The following is a 15,681-nucleotide window of genomic DNA, read 5'->3' as shown; positions in this document are numbered from 1 at the left end:
GACCGATGCTTACTCCTTCTGGGCACCAGATCCCACCTCTGGTGTGTCCAGGGTCCGTGTTTGCCCAACTCTGTTTTGTATTGCTTCTGGAAGTTTTGAGATTGACCACTGTTCGTTATCTTCGCCTTTCATTACGGATTATATGATGTCACATCAAGCATGCAATCAAAATTATCAATCCTAACTCACTGACAGAAGTAAATTAATTTATGTGTGAAGTGCTACAAGTAGTACACGGTTTTCAATATACATTGCATGTACATGTAATATAAAATATTACAATGTGAATTACCTTGTCTTGTATCTTTGTGGTGACCTTTCAGTGAACCGCTAGGATTTTGTTTATTATATTGCATTGTACCCAGTTGCACTAAAATAAGTAGAAAATGAAATTCTTCAATATTTTGAAAATATAATATAATCGAGTAAATTTAGTGATAAACACAAAACAATATAAATCCATTGTAATCATGGAAATGATTATCATAATTGAATTTAACATATTATATTGACATTGAAACAATGTTGAGGACTATTGAATGACTGACGTAGACTGGTAAAATACGGTTCTCAATATGTTGTAATAAAAGTGATGTATGATAACAGCAAAACAAATATATGCTGTATAATGTAAGGATATCAAATATGTAGGCCTAACAAAAATGCCAAAATTGTTAGATTTTTAAATTAAAATTGGATTTTTAAATCGAGGCCAGCTACTGACAAACAAATTGATCGTACAGGGGTTCCAACAGTCTTGTTTCAAGTTATCGTTTTGCAAACATGGTCGTTATAACGATCTAGTTTGCCAATGCAACGTATCATTGGGACAAATGCAGTCTGCCGTGTTTCATACCGATTGTCAGATCGTTCGTGGCACACTGATTTTGACTACGTACAACTTCGTTCACCTGTTGAAGATATAGGGCTCATGGTGGGTCTGACCGATCGACGGGGGATGCTTACTCTTCCTAGGCGCCTGATCCCACCCGTGGTGTGTCCAGGGATCCGTATTTACCCCACTATGTATTTTATAGGATTTATCAGATTGATCACTGTTCGTTATCTTCGCGTTTCATGTATGACTTGGCACGCCAGGTTGTGATAGTATTTTGGTTCAGTGTGTGCCCTGCTGCTAACAATTGTAACATAAACCAACCCTTTCAAATTTTGAAAAATATGTGGACTTTAAAACATGTGTGGTCATTCATCACAGACCTGCACTGTAAATGCCATGCAAGCATATTTCATTTGTAAATAAACATGCAGTCTATCAATTCGTACTATATTATTTAAAATGCAACTCTTGTGATATTAGCATTTTCTGTATAATTCTGTTTTTATCTCTTATCAGTTCCCACTGTAACGAGTTGTCTTTTATGCAGTCACTATTCTTTGGATAAGGATGAATGTGCACCTCTGCTTGTTTTTTTCTTACTGGTTTTGGGATGACCTTCACATTGGTATGCTATTGTGCACTGTGTAAAATGTTGAAAAGTCATACGATTTGATGTTGTTGATGCGATTTCCAATTTACTAAAAGTTCTTTAGAGCTGTTTAGAATCCAAGCTTGATTTATACCACCTTTAGCATATGTAGTCGCAGAGTACGTATATATGATGTTTCTCCTTTACAGCTTTTAATATTTTCTTCAGGAGCTAAGATAGGTGCTTGGTAAACTATTTACTGGATCCAGCAATGTAGCTTCCTTTGCGAGGATTTTTATGGAGTTTAGGAATCTAGTATAGGTATGGTAACTCATATTCATCCAACCCATTGATTGTGATGTTATATATGTCTAAAACTGAAGCATGATTTTGAAAAATATCATATTTTGAAAGAACAGTTGGACTTTATGTACGATTATTAAAAGTGGAATCAATGCCAAGTTCATTAAAATAAACTTGTAATAATGATACATGTACATGTATGCACCTGTGTACATGTTGCAACTCTACCGTTTAGCTCTGACCCCGTCATGAAATAAAAAATGGGATATAATTTGGTATTTCAATTTTGAAATTGTCAAAAGCAAAGTTGCCATGCACACAGAGGTGATTGGGTCTTCATGTGTAAATCGTGGACACATATACATATATGTAAATAACTAATAACACATACGTATATGTGCCAACTATTTACAAATTAAGATGCAAGCTGAAACAGTATATCTAGATTGAGAGGAAAATGGGTATATAGAAAGTCCTCGTGATTAAAGCACATCTGCATGTGGCATGTACATAATCCGTTAAAGGTAAATTTAGCATTACCTAAGGGCCAAAGGAAGGGGGAAGACAACGAACAGTGATCAATCTCATAACTGCTATAAGCAATACAAAATAGATAGTTGAGCAAACACGGACCCTGGACACACCGGAGGTGGGAACAGGTGCATAGGAGGAGCAAGCATCCCCTGTCGACCGGTCAAACCCGCTGCGACACAATTTAAACATAATTACATTGAATGATGATTAGTAAATGTCACATTGTTTTAAAAATATAATCTTTAAATAAATCTTGATCATTTTAAAAGGTTTTTAACAAAAAAATATGATGATGAGAATTAAAGTCAAAGGTCAACCGGCGCCCCCCCCCCCCTCCCTAAAATTTTCAAATTCAAGGTAAATCGTGGCATTGACCTATCTTGTTTAGAATAATGTACTAAACAATAAAAGAAGCAATAATTTCTTCCACTCCCGAGGAAATAAATGACAAAATCTTTTGATTTATTGAATTTTTTAATTGGGAGAACTTAATTTTTTCCAAAAACCTTTAAAATTTGCGTCATTTTACTAATTTTGCCATATTAAAAATGATTTAAAAAATAGTACAAATGACTTAAATAGGAGACATTTCAAGCCCTATAAAATCTGTAAAATCCAAGAGCTTCCGGAGGCTTTGCCCATTGGGCCCCCACCTCAAGGCAGCCCCCAGATCCCCTACCTCATAAAGTGGCGCGCCCCGTAACCGTAATTCCTGGATCCGTCCCTGATGTTTCATGGTAGCAAGGGACAGTTTCGCACTTAAGTGCAACTCAAATTTAAAGATACAGATGCCCTGTATTTGAAGTGACATTTGGTAGGGGATGAGTTAGAAATGAATGGAATATTTTATTATACATTGCGAGTGTAACAGAGTGCGTAATGAAAAAAAAAGATATGCATCATGTAGGTGTCAGCATTATGCCTAGCATATACAGGGGGGAGTACTGAAGAAAGTCTGGTCCTGCGAAAATCTGCAACTCTGAGGGAAAGTATATTACCCCAGATATAAAAGTAGAATTGAATTGGTTCTTCGTGGTACACAGTGTCTAAATCCCATTGCATGGTATTCTGATGGGGTGTGGATTTAGTCGAAATTAGAGAAAATCTAGGCAAGATCATAGCTCATAGCATACCAGTACCAGCATGTATGGACCACATGTAATTTATGGTCATAAGCTACTAAGTGTATATAAATTATACAGGCATTTGGATAAAAGAGAAATCTATATGATTTTTCATTAGCCTGTCATAATCAGACTTTCATTGATGTTACGTACCACCACCACCACCCCTCTCCTCCACTTCGGCCCATACACACATTTCGTTTATATTTCTGTTACAATATGAAGAAAATAATTCAAATTATGATAATAAATTTTATCATTACAATGACGTAATATGTGTTTTCCTAACAGATTGTGTTTTCTTTTCATCGAAAGATAATTTTTTATAAACATGGAAAAATCTTGGAAAATAGCCTTCTCACCAGCGGTCATGAATAACAAGTCTGATCAAAACCACCCCATCCCCCTTCTCATTACACATTAAATCCGACCATTTCTTACACACGCACGTAAGGTAATGAGAAAATTCTGGGAAAAGGGGGCTGTTAATCAGACGGATTAATGCCGGACCAGGACAGATTAATGATGTCAGCTCTTAATAAACAATTGGGTGTTATTCATTGGGTTTAGAAATCATAAAATATAAATATTTTCTTTAACCCTTTCTCTACCGGCACATTTTAGAGGTTTTTAAAGACTAAATGACAATATTTTTACATCGAATAAAATCTGCATGTATCACGATTTGGGATAGGCATATGACATATAATTTTGTTAGAATTGGACAGGGAATAATTTCTTATAAAGTTTGTCAAGGTATCCCATGACCTCAAAGAGATCTACGAGGTCAAAGGTCATATATGTGCACATTTTTGCATTTTTTTGGTCTGAAATATATATATTACGACCCCTCTCACTAGATTAGAGTCAAAAATAGGAAATTCTAAATGTATGAGCTGATGTGTCTTTGAAAATACTACAAACGCATCACAATCAAATTAATCAATTTTATTGAAAAACAAATATTTTTGGTTGCTAAGTAACAACACTCGTAGTACAATTTTGACCATAATTTGCCTTTCTACATACATTTGACACAATTTAAACACAATTACATTGACTAATGATTAGTAAATGTCACATTATTTTAAAAATATAATCTTTAAATAAATCTTAATCATTTTAAAAGGTTTTTAACAAAAATTATGATGAAGAGAATTAAGGTCAAAGGTCATAAAATGGAAACTTTGTACTTTATATACATTGTACATATCCATCATTTTCTAATAATATGACGTTTTGCCATTATGTTCCACTACATAGAATAAATATTGCAACATTAAAACAAAGATCTTTATTGTTAATCTAAAAGAATTAAATTTTTTGCATTCAAATATATTTGGTTGCTAAGCAACAGCAGTTACAGCACCTTATCAAATGTTATCAAAAAGTACTACCCGTTTTTCCTCTGTAAGTTCAACGCATACGAATGTTCAAGTACTTACTTTCAATCACTAGATCTAAATGTACTTGCATCATATTTAACAAAAATGTTCTTATATTCAACCTCTTAAAACTTATTTCTAGACATCATTCCTGATACACTGTACTGGGTTGTTCCGAAAGGGGCATGCATTGACCAATATCTGTCTATCGACTGGAACTTCACAGCAAACATGTATAAGATAATGCACGAAAATCTGGGGGAAAAAAGAATTTCTTAATACTTTGCCATAAATACTAATGTATTGTCAGAGCTTTTGAATGCTCAATTGGCTCTGTAAATGTTTTCTATAGCCAAGGCCCTCATTCTCTTACAAGAGGGCGCGTTACGCAAGCTTCACATACACTTCTGTCAACGCTTGGAATCACGTGACAATATAATCACATGATATAAACAATTATTTTCGGTTTCCTTTCCCTTTAAAAGTTCAGGCAACAGGTGATACATCATACTTTTTTCATAGCCAACTGACACTTTAATATTAGTGCATATTTACCATTTAGCTGTTTGTCTTTTATTTCACAAGTTTTATCGTATTTTTACAGCCTTATTACTTTTGATTTCATCTCGACCACGTGTATATCCTACATTCATACGCATATTATGAAGTAGTTCCAAATTTATGATCAGAAAACGGCGATTTTAAACAATTTACAGTAAGCATCAATTTGATTGCACCTAAAACATATCATAATATGACTAAATATTTAGTCCAAAACATAAATGTTGGATCAAAGAAACTTTTACAAGATTTCTGTAAAAAGCCGTTGACAGAGGTATAGTGCGGGGAGTGCATGGAACTCTGGGTAGAGAATGCCAAGGCCCTCTGAAAATCACTAGTATGCATTAATTACTTATGAAATGTTATCAGAGGTAATTGTAGTACACATCTAATAAATGTGTTAGACGCACAGCAAGATTAATTTTGGTAAAGATAATCTTTTTATTATGCATTTTATTATTCGTTTTAAACTGAAGATCACCGTCACAATATCGGTACTTTAAAACTAGTAATACCTGTACAATTCCTCTTCAGTGAGAGGATGCGAACTTCCTTGGGAAGTATAATGACAATCTTTCCCCTAGATATGACCATTTCAGCATAATGGTTGGTGGCAATACAGATGGAAAAAACCAAATCTTCTGTCAAAAACAGCTTCCTAAAATCTGCAGTTTTCTGAATATCTGAAAGGAAATTGCAAATAAAATGAGTATTGGCCACCACACCTTTTTGGCAGCATTTAGAAAACTTGCCATACCTTATAATTAGAAACAGAATAATAATTTTCCATTTTCTTTGTCTCTTTTTGTATGTATGTGATACCTAGTAATGCAGTAAAAAAAAAAAAACACCAGTAAAACACGCATTTCAGTGTACCATGATGCCGTGATTCCATTTGTGAATGTATTATCTGGATTTATTTATTATTATTTATTGTTAACCAAATGTATACAGATTTAACCCTGTATTCAACCTCAAAGAGTCATACCAACTGAATGTCAGGTTGTCACTCTGAATGAAATGCCACAGTTCTTGGATCAGGTGTCCCTGTGTCCTTCACATCAGCATCCTTCCATCGCATGCCTGGATTTGCCAGCAGACTGTCACTAGAGGACTATACCTGGGAACTTCCAACTAAATATTGGGATGGCAATACCCTTTTTAAAGATGAAAAGAAATTACAATTAAGAATTGTTAGTATTGGGATTGCGTACGTACATGTGTTAGAAATGAATGTAATAATTTATTATACATTGCAAGTGTAGCAGAGTGCGTAATGAAAAAAAAGATATGCATGATGTAGGTGTCAGCATTATGCCTAGCATATACATTGGGGGGGGGGGGGGTACTGAAGAAATTAAGGTTAAAACTTACAGGATCCAGCGAAAATACTGCAACTCTGAGGGAAAGTATGTGACCCCAGATATAAAAGTAGAATTGAACTGGTTCTTCATGGTACACAGTGTCTAAATCCCCTTGCATGGTACTCTGATGGCGTGTGGATTTAGTCGAAATTAGACAAAATCTAGGCAAGATCATAACTCATAGCATACCAGTACCAGCATGTATGGATCACATGTAATTTATGGTCATAAGCTACTCAGTGTATATAAAATACATGCATTTGGATAAAAGAGAAATCTATATGATTTTTCATTAGCCTGTCATAATCAGACTTTGATGTTACGTACCCCCCCCCCCCCCCCCCCCCCCCCCATTTCGGCCCAAACACACATTTCGTAAATATATTTCTGTTACAATATGAAGAAAATAATTCAAATTATGATAAAAAATTCTATCATTACAATGACGTAATAGGTGTTTTCCTAACAGATTGTGTTTTCATTTCATAGAAAGATAATTTTTGAAAAACATGGAAAAATCCTGGAAAATAGCCCTCTAACCAGCGGCCATGAATGCCCAGTCTGATTAAAACCACACCATCCCCCTTCTCATTGTACACCCACTTCTTACACTCGCGCGCCAGGTAAGGAGAGAATTCTGGAAAAAGGGGGATGTTAATCAGACGGATTGATGCCGGACCAGGACAGATTAAATGATGTCAGCTCTTAATAAACAATTGGGTGTTATTCACTTGGTTTAGATAGAGTTAATGCTACACCTGTATACAGGGGTACCTGTTTGTCCTCTGATGACAATATCAGACTGTTTATATTTATATATTATAATACTGACTAAGAGTTAATGCTATACAGGGGTACCTGTTTTGTCCTCTGATGACAATATCAGACTCATAAAATATAAATATTTTCTTTCATGAAACGACAAATTATGGCATCAAATCGCGTTGATTAATCGTGAATTTTTCATAACAAATCTGCAATTTTTTTCTAGTCGGCCTATGTGGCTACATCAACTTACATATACAAGTTTATACTGAATGCATGATCGTTTGGGTCATCCTGCAACAGGAATTCCTGGGCATCTTCTTCTAACATCAGGTCGTTTTAAAGATGTAAAATACAAGCCTTCCCTGTGACAGTGAAACTATGTTGTTGTTTTCGTTGAAACGGAAACACGTGTGTTGCCAGTGCACACTTTCAGAAAACCCCGCGGGACCCGCTATCCCGATCACGGAAAAATAAAACTATAGGCCTAAAGGCTATATGCGAACTTCTCTTTAGTTTTATTTGTTTGGCAGGGGAAAAATTATTACTACTCCGAAGAAATATAACGTTTATATCTGAAATTGAAGTATTTCATTTTTTTTTTTTTTAAATTTACTCTGCCGATGTAACATTGTCAATAGGTGTTTTATGAAGTTACATGTGGGTTGTGTAACTGTTATATACCAATATTCGTTTTATGCTCTTTAAAAAAAGCAGAAAATACCTGGCTGATTATTTCATACATATGTGTATATTGCTTTAGTGTATCAAAAGGTACTGAATTTACTAAAAGATGACAATAGTTTTCACCACTTTATTGTGCGACGCGCGTCGATCGCTTTTAGCAACGACGTTTTGTCGCTAATTTTAAAGAAAACCGCGCAGCATGTCCCTATTTCATTTTATCGTAATATAAAAACTACCGAGAATTATAACACGAATAAGGGCCCATCAAAATGGAAGTGTCCTCTACTTTTACAGGCTGTATTTACTTTTCCCTATTTCCATATGTAAATATAGGTACACTGTAAAACGCCGATATGTTTAAACATTGAGAAATAAAATCGTAAGAAAACGTACATGTGCAAAAAATTGCTATTTTCTTATAACTTTGCCAGGCATTAAAAATAATTTTATATCTTCTGAAAGCAGGGAATATATGCTTTTCAAAAATATAAAAAAATATTGAAATCATAAGGAAAATAAAAAAATCATATCGAGGGGGGGGGGAAATTACCTTGCGAAAAAGCGTTGCGTCATATTTAGACGAAGCCATCCTTCACTTTAAATGCTTTTTTTAATTTAATGGCTTTACTTACTTTATTGATTTTTACATAGTCAAACAATAGAGGAAATTTCCAAAAATATGATATATACACCTGTAGATCATATATCTTATGACCGTAGTTTCAAAGATTTAGAGGCACTCCTTTTGCGTTGCCCTGTTTTTACGCGCCACCGGTCAAATTGACCGGTACGGTAGAGAAGGGATTAATGAAACGAACAATTATGGCATCAAATCGCGTTAATTAATCGTTAATTTTTCATAACATGACAAAACTGTAATTTTTTTTCTAGTCGGGCTATGTGGCTACATCAACTTACATGTACATGTTTATACTGAATTCATGATCGTTTGGGTCATTCTGCAACAGGAGATCCAGGGCATCTTCTGACATCAGGTCGTTTTAAAGATGTAAAATGCAAGCCTTCGCTGTGACAGTCACAGTGAAGCTGTGTTGTTTTCGTTGAAACGGAAACACGTGTGTTCCCCGTGCATACTTTCAGAAAACCCTGCGGGGCCCGGAAAAATAAAAGTATAGGCCTATAGGCTATATGCGAACCTCTTTTTAGTTTTCTTTGTTTGGCAGGGGAAAAAATATTACTATTCCGAACAAATATAACGTTTATATCTGAATTTGAAGTATTTTATATATCTTTTTTTCTTAATTTACTCTTCCGATGTAACATTCTCAATAGGTGTTGTAGGTTGTGTAACTGTTATATACCAATATTGGTTTTATGCTTTTTTAAAAAGGCAGAGAATACCTGGCTGATTATTTCATACATATGTGTATATTGCTTTAGTGTATCAAAAGGTACTGAATTTACTAAAAGGACAATACAAATTTTATAGTTTTCACCACTTCATTGTGCGACGCGAGTCGATCGCTTTTAGCAACGACGTTTTGTCGCTAATTTTAAAGAAAACCGCGCAGCATGTCCCAATTTCATTTTATCGTAATATAAAAACTACCGAGAATTATATCACGAATAAGGGGCCATCAAAAAGGAAATTTCCTCTACTTTTACAGGCTGTATTTACTTTTCCCTATTTCCATATACAAATATAGGTAAAACGCCGATATGTTTAAACATTGAGAAATAAAATCGAAAGAAAACGTACATGTGCAAAAAGTTGCTATTTTCTTATAACTTTGCCAGGCATTAAAAATGATTTTTATATCTTCTGAAAGCAGGGAATATATGCTTTTCAAAAATATAAAAAAAATACTGAATTCAAAAGGAAAATTAAAACAATCATATCGAGGGGGGAAAATGACCTTGCGAAAAAGCGTTGCATCATATTTAGACGAAGCCATCCTTCACTTTAAATGCTTTTTTTAATATAATGGCTTTACTTACGTTATTGATTTTTACATAGCCAAAAAATAGAAAAAAATTCCAAAAATATGATATATAGAGCATGTATCTTATGACCGTAGTTTCAAAGATTTAGAGGCACTCCTTTTGCGTTGCCCTGTTTTTACGCGCCATCGGTTAAATTGACCGGTACGGTAGAGAAGGGGTTAAGGAAACTTTTCTTGTGAAATTATATATTCACAACTTATACCATTGAGTTAAGCTATTTTGATTACCATGATAAGAAGTTGAATTGCAGTCTCTACTTGTGTAAATATATAATGCAACATAACTACGACTGTTTCGTTAGGATTATAAATTGAAAAGTATTTTTGGAGAAAGTAAACGGAAAAGTTCCCAACATCAAATACACTAAGTTACAACTCGAGCGACAGCTTGGAGAAGGTGCTTAAACCATATAAAAAAAACACATATAAATCAAATTAATTTCCTGAAAATGTGATGTGTTTTACAACAACCAAACAGTATAGCTTGTTCATACATTATAAATAATAGTACGGAATGGGTAATTTGACATAGGTATTTCTTCAAAAACCGGCAATTTGACAGGTGTGATTAAAGGGGTGATTTCATATACATGTACATATTTGTTTTCAAAAAACTTGCGTTTGTTACAGTGCATATAAAGACATGGTATTTTCTCTCAATATCATTGAGACTCGCAGGGACGGATATTCAATATGGTTCCTATGAGGTTGTTACTGCTGTTCGCAATACCACTAATTGGTATTTTTCTGCAAAGTAAATATCAACCTATCTTTACTGTAAATTTCTAATTATACGCGAGGAATTTATTATCGCGTAGTTTCGCGAGAAATATCACTTTCGAGAAAAAAAATGGTTTTCGTTTTTATTTTTATATTGCTAAAATACATGCAAAAACACTAGATCAACAGAACACTCGCGTATTTATTTTTTCACGATTTGACGTCCGTGAGTGATTTTACGATGACAAATGCTCGCGTAAAATAATGAATCTACAGTATCTATCTGTTCAACTGTAATATCTATCATATTATTTTCATTTATATTTTTGATAGTTGTGACTCACCAAACTTATCATTTCAGAATCATCCAGCAAGAGCATTGACGAAAGTAATCATCATCTCGAAAGTTCCTCAGACCTCGGTGAGTAACTTCACCTGTGTATGAAATTAATAGCGTCAAATAATATCTACAACCGTTTTAATCACTGTTTTCTACTGCGGGGTAGACCCTTTTACCCAATGGAGCTATAGGGCTAACACTATAAGTTTACTCCTCCTAGTTACCCGATCCCACTTTTGGTATGTCTAAGGTTCCATATTTGTACAGCAATTAATTTTGTTTTTCTTATACAAGTTATATATCTCAACTAACTGAATACCATAGAGGTTGTTTTCCATATGATCAGTTATTGAATCGAGGCAGGCTAGTGAGGAAAAAAATGAGGTTACATGGGTTTCGACAGTCCCGCTTAAACTTAATATTTCACAAATTTTATGGCCGTCATAACGACATAGTTTACCAATACAACAGATTGATACAGGTGCTTACTCCTACTAGGAACATCATCGCACCTCTTGTATATCCAGGGGTCCGTTTTTGCCCGACTCTGTATTTTGTAATGCCTGTAGCAGTTATAAGAATGATCACTGTTCGTTATTTTTACATTTCAGTTGTAATTTAACTTGAAATTAACAAAGCTGGTCTTTCATATCTATATGAAAATATTCCATTAGCACCTGTATGTAAATCAATGATAGGTTGTATTTGCAATCTAGATTGTTATAACGACCATAGAATTTGTGAAATTCTGACTTTAAACGAAACTGTTGGAAGTCCTGCACCATCAACATGTTTGTCAGTAGCCTGTTTACTCATCTTTAAAAATTGCTTTGTTAAAAACTACTCTGATTTCACGCACAAGTACTCTGGAATTAAAATTGAAATGAGTTCCTCATTGACAGTATATTCGTAGTCTTTGGTGATCAGGTCTTCCTAGAGTCTGTTGGAATATCTATGGGCACGAATTGTGTTCCTTTGCTAGCTGACCTGTTTTCATAATCATGTGAAGCGGAATTTATTTGAAACCTTTTACGTGAAAAAAGAAATACCTTGCTGTGGTAGCTATACCGACAACGTTTTATCTGTTAACAATGATAACATTCATTCATATGTCAATTCAATATATCCTTGTGAACTGGAAATAAATGACACCACAGAGTCATCCACTTCGGGTTCATACTTAGATATTTTATTAAAAATAGATATTAACGGGAAGTGAACAACTCAACTTTATGATAAACGGGATGGTTTAAGCTTCTCCATCATCAACTTCCCATAATTATGCAGCTATAACCCACTACCGCCTGCACATGGTGTTGATATCTCTCAACGTAATCGATACACACTAACGTGTTCTGCAAAGGATCAGGTCTAAAAAATAAGAATGAAAACAAGTTAATGGTGCAGGGGTTCCGACAGTCTCGTTTAAAGTCAGCATTTAAAAAAAATTATGGTTGTGATAAAGATGTAGTTTGCCAATACAACCTATCAATGTGTCTAATGCTGTCTGACGTATTTCATGCCGATTGTTAGGCCGTTATGGCATTACTAATTTTGACTACGGATAACTCCGTTTACCTGATCAAGATATAGGACTAACAGCGGATAAACCCGGTTGACAGGGGATGCTTACTCCTCCGAGGCACCTGGTCCCAACTCTGGTATATCCAGGGGTCCGTGTTTGCCCAACTTTCTGTTTTGTATTGTTTATAGGTGTTATGAGATTAATCACTGCTCATTATCTTTAACTTTCAATAAGCAACTGTCTATAATGTCATACTTTCATACCAATTGTTTGGGCGTTCTTGGCACATTGATTTTGATTAAGGATAACTTCGTTTATTATAAAATTCAATTTCATTTTTTTTTCCAGAGGGGAACCATATGCTGATTCGAACCAGGCGAGATATAGACAGTGCAATTGCAGGTAGTAGAGTGCCTAGATGATTTTGTATCTATTGCAGATGAAATTATCTCTTAGATGGTATGTTACGAAGAATACTTATAACTTTTTTTCACGTTTTTCTAAGATATGACAGAATCTGAACGTGCAGTGGGCGATTCAGAGCTATCAAATGAGGGTAAGTGTTTGAAATCATTTTAGCATCAATGTGTTTACTTGCGATTACTTGTTTGAATGTATATTTATTTTGAAAATATATAACATGACGGCATGAACGGTGAAGTTTAAGGAAAGTTGATGGATGCTAGTTAGCATTTATTAAAACGTATACAGGGTGTGAAACCTTACGATTTAAACAGCCATGTTGAAACATGAACTTTATTTCTTACTTTTCTTTATTTCTGTTGAATTTGCAGCCATCATAAAATGCATACTATATTTTACAATTAGTATTGTATTCATACGCATATTATTTGCAACTGCGCTCATTCATGAGGTAATACCTACCAACGCAATTTATCAAGCTATCAATTGCAAAAACATTGAAAATATACGTGTTAGTGATACATTAACATATATTCTATCACTATTTCGAAGTTCTCAATCATATTAGTGTAAACTACTGAACAGTCTCTATCTCAATATAACTATATTATTGTAGAATACTTGATTGCATTATAATTATACCAGTGTAGACTACTCTATCTCATTAAAATTATATTCGTGTAGATTACTTTATTTCTTTATAATCAAATTAGTGTAAAATGCTGAACAATCAATATCGCGTTATAATTATATCAGTGTAAAATACCGAATAATCATCATCTCATAATAATTATATTAATGTAGAATACTGAATAACCATCATCTCATAATGATTATATTAATGTAGAGTACTGATCAATCACTTTCTCATTATAACTATATTAGTGTTGACTCAGCATCTCATTATAAGTATATTAGCGTAGTAGATTGAGGAATCAACATCTCATTATGATTATGTTATTATAGAACACTAAACAATCACTACCTTCTTATGATTATTGATTGCAAAGTTCAATAAAAATTGTGAATTATTCGTCAGATGAAATAAAAAAACGTTTGGTTCGACGTAAACGAAAACGCCGCCAAAGGATCTTCGGTGTGAGACGTGTTCTGAAGGGAGTACGAAAAGGTAACTACAAAGCTTGACCTGATGAATATAATGGCATTCCAGTATGTGAATATTTTTTATGTTCATGTGTACTTAAAAAAACTCCAATTTACTTCGTTTGAAATCCAAATACACTTTATTTATCGCTAAATATATTCACTTCGTACTCACAACTCCTCATCTCTTGGGGCAGATTGGCTTTCGGTTTCCATCTCCGTTTTTGAACGCATTACGTGTTATTAATTGTCACATTGATCTGGTTTGATAACAAATAAGTATATATGTGTATGTTTAAGTAAGAGAAAATATCCCCCCTGCACCAACAAGAGATTTTTAATTCCATTTCCTCATTATATGATGCTGTGGTGAAAGTGAACGCTCTTTAGCCATTTATCTATTCATTTATTCAGGCATCTTTTCAAGAACAATTCATCGATCATTCACCCCAATAGGAGAATATGTTTTCATCTTTGTCCGTTAAGCATTGATTAATTTATGGAAAAGTCAGATAACTTTTTTATGATACATAGGCTCTTTTCACTGAACAATCTCTGAAAGTGTTTGGTGCAATATTGCGTCATCGACCGTTGTTTTCGAAACTGGATGTGAAATGGCACGTATTTTTCTATCAAGTAGAATTTCCACGGCATGCTATTGATGATCACCATTTACATTTTGAATCACTGATTTTTATCATTGTTGGTGAATACTAACTCTATAAATGAGCTGTTTTCTTTTGTTTTGCATTTATCCAAGTATAACGATGACACCAGTCATTGTTATGTAGTTTTATTAAAATACTTGAAGTGTCAATGCTTCTTATTAATACCAGAACTCAACAATCGTCCACAAGTACAATTTTGTTTTCTGATGGAAACCTTTACTATTTCTACTCATCGCAATATTGAAAAAAGTATTTACTATATGCAGGTTTAGATATAGCAGATTCTCTCACAAATCTGATCGGGATCCGAGACACTGATGAGAACAACGAAGACAATGCGTGAGGATGATTATTAGGACGAAGAGGCCTAAAATACATGCACAGTAAATTAAGTAAAAAATAAAAAAGGTAGATTACTTTTATTGTTGTCACAAACTTTGAGAAAAGATTCTGGTAATGAACAAAACATTTAGTAATGGCATTTGTTTCCTTCTACACAATGGAAAAAAAACTTTCAATAGAGATAATCATTTTCCTAGTTTTCAGCTATCAGTGTGGAAAACAAAAAGTCCATAAGCTTCATTACTCTCCAGAGGAGTTGTACGTTCCCATGTAATGCCTCAAATCCCACACGCGTCCCCACCCTTACCGCAGGATTCCAGATACGAACAAAAAGTTAATGTACACTAAAGAAATGTGAATGTGTGTAAACATTTCTTACCGCCTTACCTTGTGATTTTTAAGAGAGAATTTAAAAACCAAACTTTCTTCAGCTGTACACGAAATG

At 34.2% G+C, this 15,681-nt stretch overlaps 1 protein-coding gene across 1 annotated transcript; it reads left to right on the top strand.

The window, feature by feature from the left end:
• The first annotated feature begins 10,781 nt into the window (after positions 1–10,781).
• LOC125652057 (uncharacterized) lies at positions 10,782–15,314 on the top strand. Its single transcript, XM_048880968.2, has 6 exons — positions 10,782–10,868; positions 11,196–11,255; positions 13,048–13,101; positions 13,205–13,255; positions 14,162–14,251; positions 15,161–15,314. The coding sequence occupies exons 1-6, from the start codon at positions 10,808–10,810 to the stop codon at positions 15,235–15,237; spliced, it is 393 nt and encodes a 130-aa protein (XP_048736925.2). The 5' UTR covers positions 10,782–10,807; the 3' UTR covers positions 15,238–15,314.
• Positions 15,315–15,681: the final 367 nt, after the last annotated feature.

The sequence above is a fragment of the Ostrea edulis genome, chromosome 5 (assembly GCF_947568905.1).
Source record: "Ostrea edulis chromosome 5, xbOstEdul1.1, whole genome shotgun sequence".
Lineage (NCBI taxonomy): Eukaryota > Metazoa > Mollusca > Bivalvia > Ostreida > Ostreidae > Ostrea > Ostrea edulis.
This window is presented reverse-complemented; position numbering and strand designations above follow the sequence as displayed.

Excerpts from the sequence above, each read along its gene's own strand:
- LOC125652057 (XM_048880968.2), top strand. The coding sequence starts at position 10,808 with ATGGTTCCTATGAGGTTGTTACTGCTGTTCGCAATACCACTAATTGGT. Across the intron at positions 10,869-11,195 it reads AATTGGTATTTTTCTGCAAA|AATCATCCAGCAAGAGCATT; the intron begins GTAAATATCAAC and ends TTATCATTTCAG. Across the intron at positions 13,102-13,204 it reads TATAGACAGTGCAATTGCAG|ATATGACAGAATCTGAACGT; the intron begins GTAGTAGAGTGC and ends CGTTTTTCTAAG.